The sequence below is a fragment of the Periplaneta americana genome, chromosome 3 (assembly GCF_040183065.1).
Source record: "Periplaneta americana isolate PAMFEO1 chromosome 3, P.americana_PAMFEO1_priV1, whole genome shotgun sequence".
NCBI classification, from domain to species: Eukaryota; Metazoa; Arthropoda; class Insecta; order Blattodea; family Blattidae; genus Periplaneta; species Periplaneta americana.
In genome coordinates, this window is record NC_091119.1 from 64,097,870 (window position 1) to 64,123,195 (window position 25,326).

The 25,326-nt window shown below is 37.7% G+C and overlaps 1 protein-coding gene across 2 annotated transcripts in view; it reads left to right on the forward strand.

The window, feature by feature from the left end:
• The window catches only part of LRP1 (LDL receptor protein 1), a 423,729-nt gene that overhangs the window by 365,945 nt on the left and 32,458 nt on the right, over positions 1–25,326 (forward strand). For both annotated transcript variants that reach the window (XM_069820634.1, XM_069820633.1), the window contains exons 55-59: positions 2,804–2,928; positions 3,006–3,149; positions 13,306–13,551; positions 17,991–18,283; positions 23,085–23,339. In XM_069820634.1, coding sequence (XP_069676735.1) covers positions 2,804–2,928; positions 3,006–3,149; positions 13,306–13,551; positions 17,991–18,283; positions 23,085–23,339 — 1,063 coding nt within the window. The remainder of the gene's footprint in view (positions 1–2,803; positions 2,929–3,005; positions 3,150–13,305; positions 13,552–17,990; positions 18,284–23,084; positions 23,340–25,326) is intronic.

The window sequence follows — 25,326 nt, forward strand, 5'->3', positions numbered from 1 at the left end:
ATAGGTGTGTGCCCGAGTACTAGGAAAATACTAATGAACTGTGAGGTAAAGTCTTTATTTCACTAGTGGAATAAAGTAATGTTGAATAAAAGTCTACTTTACAAAAGCAAAAATATTTAGTAAACGCAGTTTTTTTTAAGGTCATGGATAAATAATATTATCTTTTGTTTGTGATAATATTATGTGGTGAATTAAAATCACCTATATCGGTATAAAAAGATGTGAAATCCAGCATTTTAACCACTGCAGCATAGAAATCAGGAATGAATTAGTATATAAATATAACAAAACAATTTGATGTGGCCAGTAACTGTCTTTAATTAAGATGTGTTTCATTTAATTAATTCAGACTTTCTCCAAAAATGTTTTTGAATAGATGGAAGAACCTGTCTCATTGCCTCCATTTGCTACTGGAAACTGCAGTGCTTTATAAGCCTTAAACTGTAGTCTTGCAGTAATCTCAACACCTGCGCCATACAATCATTACTCCCTATATTAACTGAAATTGCTTTTGATTGAATTTGCAACAACATTCAATTCTCGAAACCAAATATTTCCTCACCATACCTTTTAGAACTGGGGTTTCCTCTGTGTTTTCTATGACCATTTGTATCATTTGTCTAAACTGTTTTTTTTAGTAGGTTACCGGTATAGGTTATTTTACGACGCTTTATCAACATCTTAGGTTATTTAGTGTCTGAATGAGATGAAGGTGATAATGCCGGTAAAATGAGTCCGGGTCCAGCACCGAAAGTTAAGCAGCATGTGCTCATATTGGGTTGAGGGAAAACCCCAGAAAAAACCTCAACCAGGTAACTTGTCCTGACCGGGAATCAAACCACTTTGTTCTTTGTTTGAAATATCTCGATTGAAAATTTAAAATTAGAAAAAAGATTATACAAGTAAAATAGTTAGGTAGTGATTTGTTGCATACTCCGCAAATTTGGGTAAAAGTGTCTTGTTTCATGCTTAAAGCGTCATTTTGCAATACTTTCGCTTTTTCAACATACTAAGAAATCGCATACTTGAAACTCTGAACTCAAGATAGGCCAGAAATTTCGCGCATTTTGTTAATAAGAAAAAAGAGTGTCTCTAAAAACAACTAAATTTTTCTGTCAAACATGTCTTCATGATTTCTTTTTCCTCAACAAGCACATGCTTACTATTTAATGACATATAACAGAAAGTTTCTGTTCAGAGTTATACAGGAATTTATTTTTCTTTATTGTACATGCATCTGTTAAAAGACTGGCGAAGCAATAAGATTTGGTTATACATTGTTTAACCCTTCATCAGTGAATTAATTACTTTGAGTTGATAAGCGTTTGCTTCCTGCATTGTCTGTGCATTTGCTCTCCAGTTCTACAAATGTTTGTTGTTTATTCTGGCAGATACAGACAAACTAACATAGAGCAAATTGAACATTTGTAGAATATGTGGTGGCAGCTAACATCTGGCATATTGCAATTATGTCTGGCCTAGAGATCCATTTGTGAATTAAGATGATCTTTAAGGTATAATTAATTTCTGATGGTCGATTGATATTCATCAGAAAATGTATTTTGATTTGTGCAAAAATTGATCGGTAAATTGTGTCTGAAGCCTCTTTACTCAGAAGTTTTGTTTGCTTGCTTGTGTGACTTCGTATTCAGATACTCAGTATATATGGCACAGTTACCTGCTATATAGGATGTTTGCCATAGAGATTTTAATACCTGGAGAAGATGGTACAGTACTCCTATTGCAGAGGTAATAAGGATGTTCATGAATTGTGCAAGATTGATGAATAGATGCCAGAAGAAATTATTGTACTTTGAGAAAAACAGCTGTAACACAGTCTTTGTCCACCACAGTTTCCAGAATTGTAACTCTGATTTCCAGCATGAAAAGCTAATGCTCTGATTGTTCAGCCAGATATGTTGTAAGTGGCATAAATATGTGACAGGGGCATTTAACTCCAGAGGTACTTGGTATAGTTGTTGTATTACTGAGATTTTTATTGCCCTCAATCTGATTTAAATCCAAGAATTTCGATCTCTTGACAGACGATAATCATGTGACTACAAAAGACTTACAATAATTGTATATGTGTGTTTTCCCTCCTCCCATACAATCCTCATCCTCAAGAAGAAGTTGATGAGATGAATTAGTAACCCTAAGATGGCTGAAAGGTTCAGAAATTTCTAAGGTTACAACATCACAAATCATCTGCAAATGTCGTCGACCTGGTTGGCGAGTTGGTATAGCACTGGCCTTCTATGCTCAAGGTTGCGGGTTCGATCCCGGGCCAGGTCGATGGCATTTAAGTGTGCTTAACTGCGACAGGCTCATGTCAGTAGATTTACTGGCATGTAAAAGAACTCCTATGGGACAAAATTCCAGCACATCCGGCGACGCTGACATAACCTCTGCAGTTGCGAGCGTCGTTAAATAAAACATAACATTCTGCAAATGTCAGTGGAATGTCACTTAGGTGAAGCATGTACTCTTTGAAACCATTTTATTTCTTTATGACATGAAATGGAGAGTGTTGGTAGAATGAAATTTCTAATGTTGAGGAAAATGGGAAAACTCGAGGAAAAGACCCTATTCCTTCGAAGCTTGTGTCACTCCACTGAACACTTGTGATGAACCTGAGCCCCATTCTTTATTACTGAGCCACTGACAGGCTTATATAATGGTCATAGTGAAAATAAACTCACACCTTTGATGAAGCTTTTTGATTCTGCAAATATGTTGAAACAATCTTACCAGCAATTTGGCACTATTTTGAAATATTGTATAATTAAACATTTACTTGTAGTACTCGTGCAAGAACAAGAAGTGCATCCCATCAGTATGGGAATGTGATGGTGACAACGACTGTGGAGACAACTCGGACGAGAACCAGAACTGCAAGGAGAGGAAATGCCCTATAGACCACTTCAAGTAAGTGTCTTTGTATTGTTCATGGTGAGTGCGCATTGAGTCCAGGACATCTGTACTTTTGCATCCTGTATTTGCAGGTGTCAGTCAGGTCGCTGCATCCCCAAGTCATGGCAATGTGACGGAGATCATGATTGCTCCCAAGGAGAAGACGAACCTGCATCTTGCAGTTCTGCGGACTTTCACACATGTGATCCCACGTACTTCAAGTGCAAGAACAACAAGTAAGCAAATTCAGTATTAGTGATGACAGTAAGATGAGATTTGAAAAGAGGTAGTGTACAGTTCCAAGTTTTTCAGCCCCCTATGTTTGTGCACAAGTTAAGGAGGAAGGATGTCACTGGGAAATTATAGTGCACCTGTTTTATTTCCTTATTGCTATGCGATATTTTCACTGTCCAGAGCTGCATTACTGGCTTCTATCATGCTGTCTGCAAAATAGTCGCAAAAGAAGCTCTTAGGTAGTCATTCATCATTACCTCTAATTTTATTTTTATTATTATTATTATTATTATTATTATTATTATTATTGTTATTATTATTATTATTGTTGTCCAATGGTGATGAGCTGTAACTAACTTGCGCCATCTTCTCTCTTGCTTCCCAATACAGTCCTAATACGTTGTGGTAGAGTTGTTTTCTTCTGTCCAGTTTATGGCAGGGTAGGTGGTGTTGTTTGTTGAGGAGTCGACCAGGCTTGTTGCATACTGTATGTCTTGGGTCTTCTTTTATATTAATACTGTATGCTTCATTACATCGTAACACTACATACAATTCTTCAATTATTTTAAACTATTTCATTTACAATTAAGATTACGATTGAACTACTTCAATTTCAGTTACCATTACAATTTCTCTAGTTACAATTTTATTAAAACTAGTAATGTCAATTTGCCTTACAGTTTATCAAAGTCAATTCTGTTTACCTACAAATGTTAGGAATTCTTTTAAGTAGACCTTGACAAGATCGCAGTTAGTTGTCGGCAATTGACCTCCTTTCAGCCTAATGCTTTGGTTTAATGCATTTCTTTCACTGTTCAGTAAAGAGCACTCATATATTAAATGGTTCACTGTTTGGTCTTGTTGATCGCACTTACACATTGTACTTTTCACAATTTTGAGCCTATAAGGCCTGGTGCACACAGAATCAGACGCGGTGCGACGCGACATTTTGTCTCGTGGTACTTGTCTCTCATTGATTTCTTATGATGTGGTGCACACAGAATCAGACGCGGCGCGACGGTCGCGAGCAGACACAAGGAGACACAAAGAGACAACATCGAATGACTGCTAGAAGTTCGTCACGAGGAAACTGTCTGATAGCTGCAGTGTACTGCACATGCGTTAGTAGTGGCTATGATTGCACGATTTCATTATCTACAAAAAATACTATTGTTGTGTACTGCACATTATCCATAATGGAGCTCGATGTGGATAAATTAGTTGATTTAGTACAGGAAAAATACATTCTGTACAATCTTTGAAACAATATCACGAAAATAATGTGGTTTCTGAAAATATGTGAAAAATTGCAAATGAGATGAAAGCACCAGGTGAAAAATAATTTATAATAATAACACTGCGTAACAAATGTTAACTTTTTTTTTTTTTTGCACTAGGCATGTGCTATATGTTTTCTATATAATTTGAGCCTCCTGAATACGAATATGACAATAAAAACAGTTGTTGGTTACGGTTTTTGAGAAATTTTGGAATTTAAATCTATTCAAAATATTGTTTTATATAATGACAATAAGGCTAAATATTCACTGTTCAGAAGATTACAGCTTTCTTTTTCTGCATTTGCATTTTCTTTTACACTGGGCATCAGGTACATCACGAGCTAAAGTCCAACAATAGTGTGCTAGCATATTGGTACTCCATTGTCCTTGGTATCTTTTTTCCATAGTTGAAATTTCTTGATGGAAGCGCTCATCATGCTCATCACTGAAATCGCACAATTCTCGGGAAAAAAAGTCAAGATGTGAGTGAAGGAAGTGAATTTTCAGGGAAATTTTACAACCCCTAGTTTAATACACCAACAGTAAATTTTTCACTTGTTCTTCATAGTTCTCACTTCTACAGTTATCCAGAAAATTAATTCAACATCCTTGAATGCAATCCAGACGGCTGTCTCTTTTCCTTCCAGCAAAGATTCGAAGTGATTGTCCATTATTTCTCTAATTTGTGGTCCATTGAGAACTCCCTCTTTTATTTTTGAATCACTAATAGCAGGAAATGTTAAGGAATGCATGCTGGTCCGAGTCCTCATGGGGGAAGAAATTTTCTCATGAAATTTCGGCCAGTGTATGGGACCGGTGCCCACCTAGCATCGTGATGTTCTTGGGGAGCTACGATAGGTTGCGAAAGCCAGATATAATGACTGGGGGGATCATCATGCTAACCACACAATACCTCCATTCTAGTTGAATGATCGTCCACCTCTGTTTTGGCATGTGGACGTGAGGCCAACAGCCGGCTGGTCGATCTGGGCTCTTCACAGGGTGTAGCGCCACGGATTATTAATAGCAGGAAATTTTTCCTGGATATTTTTAAATGCTTCAGTTTTATAATTTATCCCTTTAGCAAAATTCTTCATTAACCCTAACTTATTGTGTAAAAGGGGTCAAATTACTTCGCTTTGAGGTACAAAGGGTTGATGTATAATATTTTTCTTCCTTGGCTCTAGTGATTGTCGTTTTATTTTATAATGCTTATCTCGAGCACGAGTCCACACCTGTGGAGTAACGGTCAGCACGTCTGGCCGCAAAACCAGGTGGCCTGGGTTCGAATCCCGGTCGGGGCAAGTTAGCTGGTTGAAGTTTTTCCGGGGTTTTCCCTCAACCCAATACGAGCAAATGCTGGGTAACTTTCGGTGCTGGACCCCGGACTTATTTCACCGGCATTATCACCTTCATTTCATTCAGACGCTAAATAACCTAGATGTTGATACAGCGTCGTAAAATAACCCAATAAAATAAAATAAAAATAAAATATCTCGAGCGCGACTCCAATTCGTACAGAAAGCAGCAAACTTTTGTGTAGCCTAATTGCATTCCAAAAAGCAATGCTACAACCTTCAAATCAGCACATATAAACCATTTCGTACTTTGAATATTATCATCAGGGAAAGGATTTATATGTAAATACATATTTACTTATAAAGCTAATATAATTTATATTTTGCATTATCTTTATGTTTCACAATGTGTAGGGTTGAAAAATCCTACTTTTATTTTCCATATTTTTCCATATTTTAGAGTTTAGTACATATTTTCGTTAATTTCCATATATTTTCCATATTTCATATAAAACAGTCCATATTATATTAGGTTTAACAATAAAACAAAACAAAATTCCATTAACTTTTAAAAATACATTTCAACAATAGAGATTTAAACACATGTTCAGTAATCCCTTTAACATCAGAGTTATTTGAAAATTAGCAGTCCTATCAACAATGGGAAAGTAAGTTACAAAACTGTATTAATTTAATTTAAAATTTTTAACAGACTTCAGTTGTGCAGCTCAACAGTTAAATGCCAGTCAGAGTACACATAGGTTCAGTTTTGTAAATCATACTATAAAGACGGTAAATATGCCAAAAGTACGTCATTCAGTCAATTTAAAATCAAAACTAACAAGTTACATTTCAGAATTTAAAGAAGATGGTTTATCAACTGACAATAAAATATTATTTTGTAATTTGTGTCAGTGTGCAGTATCATCTACACAAAAGTTCCTGGTGCAACAACACATTACAACTAGTAAACATCAGGCCAACAAACAACTAAATTCCAAGCAGAGACAATTGTTTTTAACACAACCAACAACATCGAATGTAAGATCTGAGTTTAACATCGACCTGTGCCGTTCTCTCATCTCTGCTGATATTCCTCTCTACAAACTAAAGAATAAGGTCTTCAGGGAATTCCTTGAAAAATATACTCAACATACAATCCCGGATGAGTCAACACTTAGGAAGACGTATGCTCCATCCATCTACGATGAGACAATACAGAAGATAAGAGATGAAATTAAAGATAGTTCAATTTGGGTTTCCATTGATGAGACTCCCGACAAAGAAGGTAGACTTGTTGGTAATGTAGTTATCGGTTTGTTAAGTGAACAATATTCTGAACGAATTCTTTTACATTGTGATGTTCTAGAAAAGTGCAATAACAAAACTATAGTTAAACTGTTCAACGAAGCTATGGGTATCCTGTGGCCAAAGGGTATTATGTACGATAATGTGTTATTCTTTATTAGCGATGCTGCCCCTTATATGGTCAAAGCTGGACAAGCATTATCTGTTGTATATCCTAAATTGACTCATTTTACTTGTGTGGCGCATGCATTTCATCGTGTGGCAGAAGTGGTCAGAGACAATTTCCCTAAAGTAGATTTGTTGATTTCATCAGTGAAAAAAGTATTTCTCAAAGCTCCCAGTAGAGTTAACGTGTTGAAAGAAATGTACCCTGAAATTCCATTGCCACCAAAGCCAATTTTAACTAGATGGGGTACATGGCTAGAAGCAGTTGAATATTATGCCGAACATATAGACTCTATTAACAATGTTCTCCTTGCATTGGACTCTGAAGATGCAGTCTCAATTGATACTGCGAAAACAGTTACCTGTGACATAAGTGTGAAGAATGACTTAGCTCACATTCAGCATACATTTTCATGCATCATAAAAACGCTCAAAAGTCTCCAAAATAGGCACCTTTCACTATCTGAAAGTTTTGAAATTATAAATAGTACTGTGGAACAACTGAATCGTGGTAGAGGTAAAGTTGCAGATGCAGTAAGAGCTAAGGTGGACACTGTACTTTCAAAAAACCCTGGATATGAAGAACTACAAAAGGTTGTTGCTGTGATGAGTGGTGAATCAACAGTGAAGATTAACTTGGACTTATCCCCAGCAGACATTGTGAAATTGAATTATGTACCAGTTACTTCTTGTGACGTCGAACGCTCTTTTAGTCAGTATAAATCTATCCTCAGAGACAATAGAAGAAGATTCACTTTTCAGCACTTGAAAGAAATGTTTGTAACCTATTGTTATGGTAACAGACAATAAAAATTGTGTTTTGTTGAAACTACATTGGAAGATAAGGTACGTCCATTATATTTTTTGTTTAGTTTGATTAAAATGTACCAATATTTAACGTACATAGTCATTTTTTTATAATTTTAAGTCCATATTTAATTCCATATTTTGGTAAAAATCCATATTTAATTCCATATTTTGGTAAAAATAACTACATATATATTTACATATTTCATATATTTTTAGTCCATATAAATCCGTTCCCTGATTATCATTAAAGCACACTTTAAAGAAATACACGTCTTACGCAGAATACAAACACCACAGAAATATCCTGGTATATTGAAGCATTTTTATACGGCGAACCTGTTTCTTCCCCTCCAAATGGAACCGAAAAGGGCAATAAAACAATTTCCGCTTCTAGAAGTGGTTTTGACATGGTGATATATTGCAAACTATAACCTACAGTAATGTAATTAAAGCTCACCGTGAAAGAAATACACATCTCAAGTAAAATCAGGTAAACTCTAGTGAATTTATACCGCGAACCTGTTTCACTCCCTCGAAATAGACTCGTAGAAGGGCAATAAAATAATTTCCCTTTCTACAAGTGCTTCTAACATGGTGCCCTACTTATACTAATATTCTTTCACATAATGGGTCTTCACATTTGTAAAACAAAATAGTTACACACGAAATACTGTGATTTTTTAAAATAAAATGCATAGAAAATTAATTATATTGTGCATCTCGAAAATACGAAGTGATGGAACATTTTGCTTGTTATTTTTTAATTCAGGAGGTCGAAATTAGTAAGAATTTGTTAGTTTTATGTCTGGTGCAAAATGACTGTTGACCAGTGTAATTTGTAGTAAGCCTAATTCTCTGCTCTATACTATCACTCATTATTGATTTAATATATTATTTTTCTTTATTATGAGTCGTGAAGTGGTCATAAACATAAAAAATGACGTTTGTGCAGTACATTTTAATTTTAAGACTCTTTGAATCGTATAGATTTTTAGGAGCTTCTGTCCTTAGGAAATAATAAGCAAATACAATAGAATTTTTCATATAGACAGTCCTCTATTATGTTGTTGTTTTCTAATGCCAGGCGTTTGACAATAAAGTCATTTGACCTCTTGCACTCCAATATTTTTAAAAGATATTATCATGACTAGCCACTGAAGCACAGATTTTGAGGTGTTCCGAATCCATTTCTTGGTTTGAGTTGCACAATGGGCAGTTAGGGGACTGGTATATTCCAATTCTATGCATGTGTTTGGCCAAACAATCATGGCCTGTTGCCAATCTAAATGCAGCTACAGACGATTTTCGTGGTAAATCGGGAATTAACTGTGGATTTTGATGCAGAGAGTTCCATTTTTTCCCTTGGGATTGAGTTATCAAATATTGTTTGTTGAAGTCTAAGTATGTAGATTTAATAAATCTTTTCACAGAGTAATACGTAGATTTAGTAACAGGTCTGTAAGAAGCAGTGCTGCCCTTCTTTGCTAAAGCATTTGCATTCTCGTTTCCCAGGATTCCACAATGGGATGGTATCCATTGGAATACAATTCTTTTATTGAGTGATAATAATTGAGAGAGAATTTTAGTTATTTCTGCTGTTTGAGATGAAGGTGTGTGTTTAGAGACGATTGATAGAATAGCTGCTTTGAAGTCTGACAATATAACTGCATTCCTAAATTTATTAATGAGGCATAGAAGATTCCTGAGACATTCACTTATTGCAATGATTTCACCATCAAAACTTGTTGTTCCATATCCAAGTGATCTATAAAGTGAGAAGAGACAGCACGTAACACCTGCACCGGCACCTTGTTCTCTGGAGATCAAGGATCCGTCGGTGTATAAATGAAGCCAGTTTTGTGGAGGATACCTAATATTAATTGTCTCTAAAGACAATTGTTTTAGTATTTCAGTGTTTACTTCTGATTTCAGTATTTCTTCTGTTAAATTTAGATTATATTCTATATTTAATAGAGTTAAAGGGTTTGGTTTAATTTGTAAGTTTTCTTTTAAATTCGTGATATTGATTTTCTGTTTTAATTCTTGAACAATGGATATGAAACTTTTTTGAGTTTTCAATCTACAAAGAGGACTGTATGAATGCCAATTGTTACCTAGTAATCTGATAAGTTTTTCATATTGAATCAGTGCTTTTTCTTCTATTGTCATTTTGATACTGTTAATATTAGTGAGGAATCTCATAGAATCTATTGGCGTTGTTTTGATTCCACCAGTAATGAGTCTGAGAGCTTGGTTTTGAACATATTCCATGTCGTTTATGAAAGGTGAAGTAATTAAAATTTCTCCGCAGTATGTCAGCACTGGCTGTATAAACATTTTGTATGTAGTGTTCAAAGTATTCCTAGAGCATCCCCATTTCTTTCCTGCCAGTCTTTTTAGAAGGGAGAATCTTTTACGAGCTTTTCCAGAAATGTATTTCAAATGGTTGCTCCATGTTAGCTTACTATCGAAAATAACTCCAAGATATTTGGATTCATAAGTCCTAGGAAGGTGTTGACCATTGTATTGGATATTGAATTCTCTTTTTTTTTTTACCGAGTGAAAATATTTGGTAGTTACTTTTGCTTAAATTGAGTGTCATCAAATTTGATGTATAGCCCTCTATTATTGATGCCATTTTCTAGCCTAGGCCAGTTTTCCAATCCCACAGCCAGCAAATCAGTTGTCGTGAGCAGACAGTTTTAAGCTGTCGTGAGGCGTTGTAAAGCAAAATGTAGCGTCGCATCTGATTCTGTGTGCACCCGGCCTAATAGTCTTCCCATGACTGGATAGGATGGCTGTGATTTGACCGTTAAGCGGGATCCTCAGTTTTAGCTGTTCTTGCACCACAGGGAAAAACCCTTTGCTGGAATTTGCTTTGGTTGTGTTCTCCCATTGGTTTTGCCACCTGCTTAGTTGTATCTCCTCTGCTTCCTGGATGATTTGAGTTCTAGGGATCTTGTATATTACCTCCTCACTGTCTTCCTGTGCAGCTTCCTTCGCCAATTTGTCTGCTATTTCATTCCCATACAGCCCCATGTGTGCCTTCACCCAATTTATGTGGATAGTCCAACCATTGTCCTGCAGACGTTCGATCTTAGCCTTTATTTGTTCTATCATTGTGTTGCGGATTTGACTGTTCTTAAGAAGTGCTACTGTGATCTGGCTATCTTGGGTCTTTTGTGAGTCCTATCCTACGGAGGTATTCTGGGAGGCAGTCATGGCATGTGAAGAGGTGGAATTCAGCAACTGCAGATTTTCTTAGCATATTCAGAAATTATTACATTGAAAGTAAAAATGAAGTGCAAAGTCTTATTTAAACACTCTCTACTCGAAATTTTAATGGCCTTCTAATACTTCTTCGTAGTTTTCATTTCCAGTCTCTCTAAGCTTTCTTTCAAGATTTTGCGCTCGTTGGCCAAAATTAGTGAATACATTAGAAACATATACATTTGCTGAGAAACTTCCATTCCAGATGAGAACTTCATTCTCGTCCAGTGGGACTGGAGAATCTAACTTAGCTTTATTGCCTCAGGCCTTGATTTACACAGTGCGAGGTACATAATGGAAACTTGCCACATTGTAGAATAGTGCTGCTTAGTAGTAAGGAAATAAGACTGGCTGTGGAAATTTATTTATTTATCAAAAATAAATGTAGAAAGGAAACTTCAGACCTTCTATCTTCTATTCTTTAACAGGCATCAGATTATAATAATGAAAAGATTTCTAACACTATATGGCTCTACTAAGAAGGAATTGCGCAATATGGGTCTGGTAAAGTGGACTTTAAGGGAAGAACATAAAAACAGCTCAACACATATTATGCAATTGCATTGCACTGCCTGCAACCACTACTTCAATTTTTTGGGAACAGTAGATTGGAACCAGAACATTTTTGCCATTGCACAATGACGTGCATACATTTTCTTGTTAGAAATAGAGGAATAGTGGAGTAACATGACTAAATAAATTGTTCCCAGGATTAGTGCAATAATCTGCAATGCATATGGAACTGGCAATAGTAGATGGACTCATGAAGTGGAGAAATGAGGTAAAAAAAGGAGCTAAGGATGATCAGTCTAAGAAATGGGGTATGGAACAAGTCTCTGAGTTTCAGTGTCTGAGTGAAAAAACGTCGCAGGTGTTCCAGCCAAGGTTAAGGGTCACTCTCTAGTAATCTAGTTCGTTTCTTTCTCCATATAAGTGAGCCAAATAAAGTATCTAGTGAGAGAGAATAATGTTAGTACAGATCTGTGACATGATGGCTTAATGAAAATTTCAAATTGGGCTCTAGATGAAGTTAATCTCCAAGATAAGCGTGGATTTTACAGGGACGTCGAAGTGCTCGACAGAAGTATTGTAAAAGGTACAATGTTGTTCCAGTCATATCAGACAGTGAAGGAATTAACTACATGAGTTTTGTCAGTTATTGTGAGGATATACACAGTTCTGATATTTCATCAGACAAATTCGAGTAGACAAGACGACATGTTTTTTTACTTTCTCTATGAGGCCGAGAGAGGAACATCCCTGTGCACTGCGACCTGAGGTCTATTATGCGCCCCTGGAATGAGTTGGGAGCCCACCAACAGCACCCACGTCGAACCAACCTAACCCCCAACATCCTAACGACGAGTGTCACCATCCTTCTAAGTCGGTGTACCATTCCCCCCAACAGCCCCCCCCCCCACATTCCTCCCTCAAACAGTCTGGAGTGTACGCCACCCCTCCCATCTGGCCAACGGTCTGAAGTGTAGGCAATCCCTTCCGTCAGGAGGGGAGTGGGTTCCGCTGCCAGGTCACCAACTTCCAACTTGCCACATATCCATGGAGGCCAGCTGAGAGCGCTAGGAGCCTCGGAGGACCGCTGCAGGCGCGATCTGAAAACCTAGAAGTAGACAACCGGAATGATAAGGAAGGATGAGGGGGGGGGGGGGAGAAGGTGGCGAGAATGAGTGGGGTTCCATGCGCCTGATAAAGTTACCTGATATTCATTCATAGGAGTGAGGGGAAAAACCCCGAAAAAAACCTCACCCAGGCAACTTGTCCCAAGCGGGGAATCAAACCTCAGCCTGCTGGATTCGGGAGCGAACATGCTACCACGAGACCACAGTGGTGGACAGACGACATGTTTCTTGAATTACATTCTAGTATTTCTAAATTGTAGTGTAGATGTACTCTGTTTCATACATCGCCAATTATTTCCCTCTCTTTGCTGTCTTCTAGGTATATCAGAAACAATGTGGTGATGCAGAACTTATTGTGAATTCTCTGAATATTTGTTTATGTTGTTGCAGGTGCATTCCAGGACGGTGGCGCTGTGACTACGACAATGACTGTGGTGACCATTCTGATGAAGATGGTTGTGTGCCCCGCAAGTGCTCTGAGTCAGAGTTTCGATGCAGTGATGGCCGCTGCATCCGAGGCATCCACCACTGTGATGGCGAGTACAATTGTGATGATCACAGTGACGAGAACAACTGCAACACGACCTGCAACCAGAACGAGTTTCAGTGCCAGAACCCACACTACTGCATCTTCATGTGAGCATTCATTCAATCTTGAGTTAAGTTTTGCATTACAACCCAAATGCTCGATGTAATTGACAACCTAGTTCTAAATTTCTGAAGGATGTGTAATGACATTCGGAGATGGAAGTAGGATCAGCATAAGTCACAGAGATGATAGCTGTGGTAATAATGACAGTGGTAGTGGCAGAAATGGTGGGGATTATGGTGGTAGTGGTGGCAGTGTTCCATGCCGCAATATCATGATCTAAGACAGGGACGCAGAACATGTACTCATTGAGTACCTTCCCCTCTTTTTCTCCTTCAATCCAACCCAACCCAATCCAATGCCAGTGCTGAGCTCGTGGTCTTGATCCCTCTCTGCTGTGATCACTGGCGTTGAATGACTCTCTGCAAACCTTGTGTTTACTTATCGAGTAAATAAAGAAGATCGCTTCAAAACAAAGGTTTAATTTCTACAGTGAATGGGAAGAAAATTATTTTTTCTCCTTTTAAGATGGAAAAGCAAAATGTTTACTTAGGATCAAACATAAGAAACTTCCGTCATATTCAATACTAAGTACACGCCACTGCAATATTGATGTTGAGTCACTGTACTGCACCGCTACTTCATAAATAAATGGTGCTAAACCTTGGAAGGGGTTGAAATGGACTTTTTACCCATGATGTTCAGTTCCCCATCGCTGGTCTAAGGCAGAGGTTCCCAACCTTTTTTGACTGACGACACACTTTACTGAACACCCACGATATCGTGACACATTTATTGGATTTTATTAATAGGGTAGTAATAATAATAATAATATAATAACTAGTACATTTCTTCTAGTGAAATAGGTTGTGGAACTCTGTAGAATATTTTATAGCAGAAGAGGAGATGATTACTGTTCACTGCACGGGAATTTTGTCGTTTTTAACCTCCTTTTGGTCCAACTAAGACTTTCAAGGTCTAAGAGGAATTCAAAGAAAAATTATATTAAAAAAAGCAGCAACTTGAGTAGCATTAGAAAAAAAGAACAAAGGTATGTGTCAAAAATCCCAACCTATCTATTCTGGATGTCCGATCAAAGATTATCGTTTTTGAAAACTCGCCTATTTAAATTAATGTGAAATCTGTGGTTGGTGGGTTGCATAGAGTTTCTTTATACGTGGCCTTATGGTTGAAAAACTGAACTGAGGATTGTTGCAGGTGTTCACTTCATTGGTAAAGTCTGTCTCAAAATAAAATGTATCATATCAAAGATTTAATTGCAAATAAAAAATGCGTTGTAAAGAGACTTTCTGGATGGCATAAAATTTATTTTTCATTCCAAAATTTCGCGACACAATCCATGGAGCTGCGCGACACACCAGTTGGGAACCCCTGGTCTAAGGTATCATGTTCAGAACTCAGTGTTACGGAATGCATGGTTGAGTCCTCATGGAGGAGAAATTTTGTCCTGAAATATCGGCCAGTATATGGAACTGATCTCCACCCAGCATCGTGATGAATTCTGGGAGCTATAATAGATAGCGAAATCAAAACCAGCTGTAACAGATGGGGGATCTTTGTGCTGACCACTTTATATCCCTGTTCTGATTGGAAAATCATTCACCTCTGCTGAGGCATGTAGATGTGAGGCCAGTAGCCAGCTGGTATGCCTCGGCTCTTCATGGGCTGTTCGCACCACAGATTGGTGGTGATGGTACAATTGGTGGAAGCAGCAGTGACAGTGACAGTGGTAATGGTTGTAGTATAATGCGTTCAATTTAAAAGAGGACCACATACTGAAAAGCACATAACTATGTGTATATTCTTTGTATTAGTAATATATATTCTTACATCCTGTGTATATGTTATAATTAGTAACAAAGCAACAATCAATTATACAGTGACGAGCTTGCAATTGAACACTGTCATAATTTGTTAGTGATAGTGATTTAGCCATACAGTTGAATGTGGACGAACTTGTTTTCCTAGTAGGACATTATTTCATGACAAATTCTTGTGTTCATTGCCGTGTACAATTTTCTGTTAAATTTGGAAAGGAAGCACCAGTCAAGAATGCAATTGCGAAGCTGGTAGAAATATTCCATGCAACTGGGTTGGTATTGGAGGAGGAAGTGTTTTAACAGAAGATCTTGTGGCTTATATTCAGGAGTCACTTATGGGATCTCCTTATAAGTCTTTGCGGAGGTTAAGCCAAGAAAATATTTCACTAGATCCCAATCACACTGCAGTGAGGAAAATGCTAAAACATTATCCATATGGAATGCAATTTTTTCATGTACTGAAACTGACTGATTACACTAAAAATGTGCAGGATTGCCAGTGGTTTAAGAGCTTCATTCATGGTGACATTTTCATTTGGATCATATGTTTTTCACAGACGAGGCCTGGTTTTACCTAAGTGGGTATGTCTGTAGCCAAAGTTACCGAACATGGAGTTCTGATAATCCATATCTGTTTATTGATTCCTCTGAAAATTGGGATCTCATGTCAAGACGACAAATAATTAATCGGACCCATGTTCTTTGAAACAGCCTTGAATGCTGCCCCTATCAAGATATTGTCGAACAGTTCATAATGGATGAACGTGACTCCTGGACTCCTGTATACATCAAGACAATGTGATCTGCCTTATAAGGATATAACTGGTGGAACAATGACGATGTTGAGCGCATTTTTTGGCGACAGTTTCCTGAGGTCTTTGGCCTCCAAGATCTCCAGATTTTACCAGTCCAGATTACTTTTTGTGGGGATACTTAGAAAAAATTGTTTACAGAAACAATCCACATGCCTTGAAAAAGCTGAAGATGAACATCACTGCTGCCATCTAGAGAAGAGACATCGTAAGATTGCTAAGAACATTGTGAAACATGTGGACAGATGCATTGAAATGGAAGGACATCATTTCTAACATATGCCGTAGTAGGGTTGCCAACTTTTTTGGAAGAAAATATAGGAGATTAAGAAATCGACAGATTTCACATAGAAAATTGGCAAATTATTCAGTTTTGTTACTAAAAAGCAACTTTATTCTACACTTCGACAGCTAGGCTCAAATTAACAGTATTTTGCGACAAATCTTGTCTCGCGTAATAGTTGAAGTCAATTGTTGTTTGCAGTTCTGATTTGATTAGATGTGTCGTACTCCTTTTCCGAACATCTGTTCAATTATTGTTCATGAGATAAAACACCCTCTTTGTATGAGCATTACTACTTGGTACCGGTATGCTTAGAACAAAACTCGCCAGTTTTTCCAAAATTATAATATTAATATTGTTTGATTTTAAACAGATGAACGCTAAAACCCATTTCCGGCTAGCATTACGTTCTATAAAGACTGCTGCACATTTCAATGCTTCCCTTGAACAACAAAATTCATCATATAAACAGTCATCATTCACGGCAAAATCAAATGTTTGGAATAATGATTTTTACATTGCAAAGCTAAGGGAGAAAAATGCTCGAAGAGAAGAGAAATATGGGAGCTGGGAGACTGTTAAAAATTAGGGGCAAATACGGGATATTCTGGGAAATACGGAAGGGTTGGCAACCCTAGCTGTAGCTGTCTATGGTGTGTCCTCTTTTAAATTGAATGCTCTGTACTGTACAGTGACTAGTAGAAATTATAATTTTATGGAGTATGCGTTTTTAAGACACTTGTGTCTAAATATTGGCTTGTAAGGGTTCCATTGCAATCATACTAATATAACTGTTGCTGATTTGTTTCTGAATTATTTTTCTTTTTTCTCCTCTTCCTTCTACTTTGTATTTCCAGCCTCATTGTCAATGGCATGATATGTTCAATATAGATACTGGATCAATCGCCATGTGTAATTTTTCTAAATATATCTTATGACACATTCAGAGTTTGCCATCTCTATGAAACAATGTGATTTGGTCCATCAGTTTCCAATGTTTGAGTTTGAGCTTGTTTTTTTTTTTCTCTCTCTTCTTCCTCCACATTGAGATATGGTACTGTAGTGATGACTATCTCATGGTTTAAGTATAATTCCCACATGTTGCTGCAACAAAGATGAAACTCGAGCTGCGTATTCAAAATGTTTTGACTATGTGAATGATAACACTCCACTATCCCTGTGTCTCTAACAAGCAAATGTATGCACTTCATTGTGCAACGGCAAAAATGTTTTAGTTCCAATGTACTGCTCCCTGAAAGGAGGCAGTGCGCATGATCAGAGGACGAGCTACCTGGTTTATAAGAGAACGATTAGTTGATATAATAAAATTAGTTTTGTTTCGTTGTATGTCTGATCATGTGCACTGCCTCCTTTCTGGAACTTACAAAGTATCTGTGCAACAAAAGTTTCTTCTAAAACTGTACATGCCTCTCTCTTGCTCCACACATTCCCTGCATCGCCTACATACAGATGTCAACAAACAACAGCGTGCTCACTCAATAGCGGTAAAGAAATTTCAGACAAGTAATATGCTTGTGTCCTGTTGACAGTGAATGGAAGTGTGATGGCGACACAGACTGCAGTGATGGCTCAGATGAGGCGAACTGCAATGATTCATGCCCGGACAATCAGTTCACATGCCAGAATAAGCAGTGCATTAGCATCTCGTGGCGCTGTGATGGGGATGATGACTGTGGCGACAACTCAGATGAAATGCAGTGTGAGAGTCTGGCTTGTCCCCCTGGACGGCACAGGTGCAAGAACCACATCTGCATCTCACCCATCAATGTTTGTGATGGCAAGGACAACTGTGGTGATGGTTCAGATGAGGATCCAGTTGTCTGTAAGTAGACTAACCTGCATATTAAATTGTGCTCTTTTGGCAATAAAATGTATTTATTTATCTAATGGCTGATAAACTGATTATAGAATCATCAATCTTCAAAGAAAACAACAAGTGAACAAACATTAAGAAACAGTTTTATAGAAAAAACATCTTCTTTCTGGCTTCCCAATAGCATTTCACTTCTGTGAGTGACTTTAGGCCAGGATATATTGAAAGGCGATGTCGGTCCATCTCTGTATTAGAGTAACACAATTTGCAGGATGTTGTCTCCATTATCCCAAAACGAAAGTGGTGTTTCGCCAGTAAATCATGCCCTGTTGCTAGACGAAAGAGTGCAACTACACTTTTTCTTGGCTGAATTGATATTTTCAGAATTGACTCTTTCCAGTGCTTCTCAGATGTTCTTGAGGCTAGATCTTAAACTGCTCTTTTACAGCTATTTTCACAGACTGGAATGACATTGATTTTGAATAGGCTAGTAGGAGCCGAACTCCCTTCTTAGCCAAGGAGTCTGCTTGATCATTTCCATAGATTGAGCAGTGACCAGGTATCCACTGTAGAGCAACTGTTTTATTGTTTGCTGCAAGTTCTTTTAGCATATCTTGGCATTCTTTTATTTCTATTGAACCAGGCCGGAAAGTCTGACTAATTGATTGGATAGCTGTTTTAGAGTCAGAGAGGATAACAGTATTACTGAATTTACCTAAGTGGACTGTGAGTTGTTGTAATGCCACTCTAATTGCTCGGACTTCCCCATCAAAAGCTGATGTATGCTGGCCTACAGGGATATAAAATGAAAACAGGCTACTGTAGATTCCAACTCCAGCATCAAGTGTCCAGCTATTTTGGATCCATCAGTGTAGATGTGTAGCCAGTTGGATCCTGGGTATCTGGTGTGAATAGTCTCACGAGCCATGAGCCTTAAACTTTCTTTGCCAATCTGACTTTTAGTGAAAACTTCCTCAAGATCTATGGAGGATCTAACAGTGGTAATTTCGAGAGGGTTTTGCAGATTTAGTAATGGTTGGCTGGTGGCTATTTTTAGATGGAAGTTTGATTTCAGCTAGTTTACTGACTGAATAAAGCCTATTTGAGTTTTTAGACTTCTTTCATTTGTTTTATAACTGCTCCAAAATTCATCTGAACTCTTAAGAAGTTATTCATGAAGAATAAGTGCTCTTTCTTCAGTCTGTTTTCTCATGGGTTTCACCCCTGTCAGAATAAAATTGGATGTGTCATTCTCTAAAACTGTTAGTACAAACTAAGGAAGAATGCTCCTCTCATTATGTGTTGCATTTAGGCTAGCTTCACAACGTGATTGCGTATTTATAATTATAATGAAGCAGTATTACAGACATATAGTATGTTTTCATGGAATATTCAAATCGATTTGGTTACATTTAGCGTATTAAAACTTTCATGAAAACAGGGATTCAAAATGATCTGAGTCTCACATTCGATAACTTAAAAAGTGGGATCAGATCGACCGGATTGAATTCAAATTTGCATGAATATCCATATTGTATTCAAAACATTCTCAATACGCTAAGCACATTTGAATGATGTGTGAGCTGTTTTACCAACATCAAGTGCAATTATGTATATTGAAAAGTTGTGTTATAATACATAATATTTTGTATTTTCCTGAAAGCCATTATTACCATTCTTCATTAACAGCCAGAATATTAAGTTTTCATGCGCCTTATTAAGAAACTCAACAATGCAAGTCTGGCTTTCAGGTAGTAGCTCCCTGTAAAGCAGGTTTGAATAATTTCAAGGAAAAATTGTTCCAGGGCTGGGTATCGATCACGGGACCCTTCGCTTAGCGTATGAATGCTCTGCCGACTGAGCTACTCCAGGAACTACACACGACACAGTCACAATTTTTCCTTATATCCACACAACTCAAATGGGCTGACAAGGCGCCAGAACCCAACTTTGCATGCACACAAATTCTGTGTGACTTCAGGAAAAATTGTGATAGTGTCGTGTGTAGTTCCGGCATTCGGCAGAGCATTCGTGTGCTAAACAAAGGGTCCCGGAATCGATATCTGGCCCCGGAACAATTTTTCCTTGAAATTATTCAAACTCAATCAAGTTTATAGCTAAGGCCTACAGAGTGACCAACATGCTAACATGTTAGTGACATGTTAACCAACATAACTACTTTCGAAACTTCAGCTTTCGTATTCAGATCGTTTTCAATACGTATCGAAAATTGCATGAAAATAGGAATCATGGAGATCATATTTAGTACAGAAAATGTATTCAAATCGATTTTAATACTCCATGAAAACATAGTGATATAGTCAATTCAGAATTAGAAAGGGATAGACAGCTCGCACTATAATGTAGCAATGCTGTCAGGTTGTGTAGCAATTTTATTGTTTTAGCTGCTGCTGGGCAGATATCAGAACTGAGCAACTGTATCAATAATAAATTACAACAGAGATAAGGCTGTTAGGTTTTTACTGGCTATGGGAAGCATGTTATTATTACTCATTTAGCACCACCTAGAGGGACACATGTAACTTTCAAAGTGTTGCGGGCATGAGCAATGTTGTCCCACAAAGTCTGTCTGTGGTCCTTATGGTCTCGTCCTCCATATTTCGAACTGAAGGTGATAAACTCTAGCCTGACTGAGCCCAATATGGGCACCCTTCGGAGTCCATGAGACCTGCCTGTGGTTTTGAACAATTCCTTCACTCATAGTTCAAACTCGAGACTGAACTCTGAGCTCGTCTCGAAAGACAGCATAGTCTTCCTCTTTCTGTCCCTCTTTCATGAATAGATATATTATGTCAAGAGATTCGTTTGTATAACAATAACCATTCTTTCTCCAAATAATGCATGACATCACAATAATAGTCATTTATAGTACAAGAGAGAAACTAAATTTTATCCATGAGAGGATAATTTCCATGAGCACATAAAATCTGTTTACTCTCGTGTGCTATACAATATTTTATCCATTACCGATATCTAAATTTAATTAAGCTATTACTTGTGTAGTGAATATTTCTCTTCATCGTTATAGTCATATTTTATTCTTATAATCCTCCACATCAGTGTTACTCCAGCTTTCTCTTCCGACCCCCTTACACACATACAGTACACACACATTTTACATGCAGTAATAATAATAATAATAATAATAATAATAATAATATGATGATGATGATGATGTTACTTTTTAAATTCCAACTGCATATTTTTAAATGCTTGAAAAGGAAATTTGTTGTTGTTGTTGTTGTTGTTGTTAATGCTGAATTTCTGACAATGAAATCATTAATTCTCCCGCTGTCCAGTATTTTTCACTCAAGGACACCAAGTTGATAGTGCGTGAGCAGTGTTGAAGATGATTTTGAGAAGTTTAGCAGAAATGTAACTGTTTTAGATTGAGCATCATCTTTTTCTGCTTTGTCAGTTACTTCACTCATACACTACCCCCAAAATGTTTGGAGGGTTCATTCGACCTAGCTGGGAGGATTATCAATGTAAGTCCACCGACCTTTTCCCCTGTTTACCAGCGAGGGGACACCTCACATGCCATGACGGGTCAGCATGTCAATAATTGTCGTGGTTCTACTGTACAGAGGTGTTGGTTGACATTGGGACTATTCTTAGCTTCTTCTCACCTCTTACCAACCAGCAAATTAGAAATGTCAAACTTTCCTGATTTGGTCGTCTGGTTAATTGGATACTAAGCCCCTCCACCGCAGCAAGGTGATAGTCCCTGGAGGGTGGTGGGGGGAAGGAAATATAAAACATTAATAACACAACTTAAAATTGAATTTTTATATAAATATTATTATTTACATTTTGTTCTAATAATAATGTAACATACATTTTATCGTCTTTAACTTGTTGGCATTGTTGATTTTTATGACAACATTAATGACTTTATGGCGGAACAAAGTATTACCTTTCATTTTATTTATTACATCACTGTGACTAATTCCGTGGCTAACAAGAAAGACAGGCTTCAGCACGAATCGAGTCCTCATGGGGGAAGAGATTTTCTCATGAAATTTCGGCTAGTGTATGGGACCGGTGCCCACCCAGCATCGTGATGCACTTAGGGAGATATGATAGGTAGCGAAATCCGGTTGCGAATACCAGCTATAACGGCTGGGAGGATCATCGTGCTAACCACACGATACCTCCATTCTGGTTGGATGATCGTCTACCTCTGCTTCGGTATGTGAGCGTGAGGCCAGCAGCTGGCTGGTCAGTCTAGGCCCTTCACGGGCTGTAGCACCACGGATTATTATTATTATTATTATTATTATTATTATTATTATTAATGTAACATATTTAATATATCTTTTGTTCACTTGAAGTTACTGTGAAGATAGTTTACGTGTTACTGTCCTTTGTACTGAACTGACAACTCTGCATCAGTAAGCTATCCCTATTGGGTGAATAGTGTGCTTTACACCTAGCTCGCAGAGTAATAACTATGAATAGTACAAGCATGCATGATATGATGACAGAACTTATCCACCCACGTAAACAAAGTCAAGAATTAACTCAGCCTGAGGCCAGTCCCTGCACATTTCTAGTTGAAATATATGGAATAAAACAGTGTTGCAATGCTTCGTATATCTCCTTAGTTAAGCTCACAGATAGCATGTAGCATGAGTCTCAAATTGCTTCTTGTTTTAGTTTTATTATGTTTTAACATTCTGATGTGAGTTCATTGTAATATGGACAGAAGTAATGAACTGGAAATGGTTTCTATTTTTTGCTTGTACTTTTCTACATTTCGAGGTTTTGTGAGCTGTATTGTCTACAGGTCAGCAGAGTGGTCACTGCACCTTGGACCAGTTCCGTTGTGCCAACAAGAACTGCATCAGCAAGAAACTACAATGTGATTCGTTCAATGACTGTGGCGACAATTCGGATGAGGAAGGTTGCATTCAGCCTCCCTGCCACTTCGGGGCATGCTCCCAGATCTGTGTGGAAAAGAAGGGAGGCAATTTCGCCTGCCATTGTGCACCTGGCTTCATAGGCGAGGGCACATCACGGAACAAGACCTGCCTGGCTAAAGGTGAGATATACTGTAGTGTCGTAGGAATTAGAAATATTGCAAATGCACTGAATAAAAAATACAAAAAAATTATATCCACTCAATCCTGTAGTCACTTAGGACTTTAGGGGAATGAAATTACAGAAACTAAGATAAGGGAAAGAAAACAAATAAGTATGATTAAAGATTTTCCTAGTATTCAATAAAGATCAAAATTTGGATTTTTGCATCATGTAACAGACGTGGAAACATGCAATGTTTTGGAATTACTTATCTGGTTTTTCCTGATAATGGAACTAATAAGTAGCTCTGAAATGTTAAGAGTTTTTACATCTACGACATAGTGCAAAAAACACTAATTATCTCGCACCATAAAGAAAACAAAAATGTTACAGTTAAACCTACCAAAACATATTACAAAAATAACTTTATTGAAAGAATTTAGTGTAATGTTTATGGCTTCAAATTCACCATCAAATTGGTAATGATTGCTCCTACTTGATATATAATTTAATTTTTTCTCAATACAGAAGCATCATATACATATATGGGATAAATCGCAATATAAAGAATGTCAGTAGGGGAAGTTATCCCCACCCTCGCCGCTCAGCACCTCGCTCGCTACACGGCAGCTGCTTACTCACTCTCTCTCTCTCTCTCTCTCTCTCTCTCTACTAGCTGCCACATGACCCGCCATATTAAAATGAAAATGTGCATTCAACTAAAATTTAATGTGAATTCGATACAACACAACACTCACGTATTTAGCTGGGGTTAACACACACAAACTTAGACTAATACTACACTCACCTGTTAACGTAGCATGTCCATGCTCCTCACAATACCTTATCGTATAATTCTCCCTGCTCAGTTTCAGGAAGAAGTACAAGCCTTCAGTATGGTTCATGATAACAGTGGTTCTGTCTGTGCTCGAAGCTGGACACGGACACAATGAAGCTCTCCAAGCGCACATTAACACTTACGCTACCCCCGCAGTCAGTTCCTACCAAGAGAAATTCACAAGCCACTTTCTACCCACACTATTTGGTCATTGTCTCCCGCAATGAATCCTTAGACCAATCTTTGGACGTTACTACTAGAAGTTATATGCAATGTCACACATTGCATTTCTGCAATATGTTATGGCAGCCCCCCTTGAACTTAAGTAGATTCATTTTCCTTTCCACCACAAAATTATCTCTGTAGCCTAGTGGTCTAAAGCTTGACCAAAAACCGTGCGTGCATTTCATTTTGTTAGCAAGATCGACAGATCAAATATTACCGACAGCAAAGTCATAGGAAGAAAAAAAAAGATGGAGCAAGGAAGAGAGAAAAAGAGAGGCTGGTAGAGAGAGAGGATGGAGACAGGACGAAGTTCTACTTTTACTTCATAGATGCCCCTTTCACTTTTTCAGTTCCACTTTTGTCCAATAGATGTCACCCCACCCAAAACCCCTTCAACTCTCTCCCACTAGAGTGTCTGGTGAGCTAGTGAGGGAAAAGTGGAAGGGATGGTGGGCGGAACTTCTACGTTCTCTATATTGCGATTTGTCCCATATATGAAGTCTCGCCATCCTCATTGAATAATCAAGACTACTATTTTATGTTAGTAGTCAACATGTAAATACCTATTAATATGAGAAAAATTCGTTCTGTCACCGGGAATCGAACCCAAGACTTCTCAGCTCTGCACGCTGAGTGCTCTTTCCAACTGAACTATGCCGGGACATGATCCACAGTGCCAGCCGAACTCTCCTCATTGTATCATTAATGGCCTACTACCTGCATTTTAGACATATGTCATTTAATATGCAGGAGCGCATATTTAAATGACTTTATGGCCATATTCAACAACAGTTTCTGAATACTGTCAACATTTATATATACATATATTCATATATTATGAGGTCTCGCCATCCTCATTGAATAATCAAGACTACTATTTTATGTTAGTAGTCAACATGTAGATATCTATTCAGACATCACATACAATTTTTTTTCCGCCAAT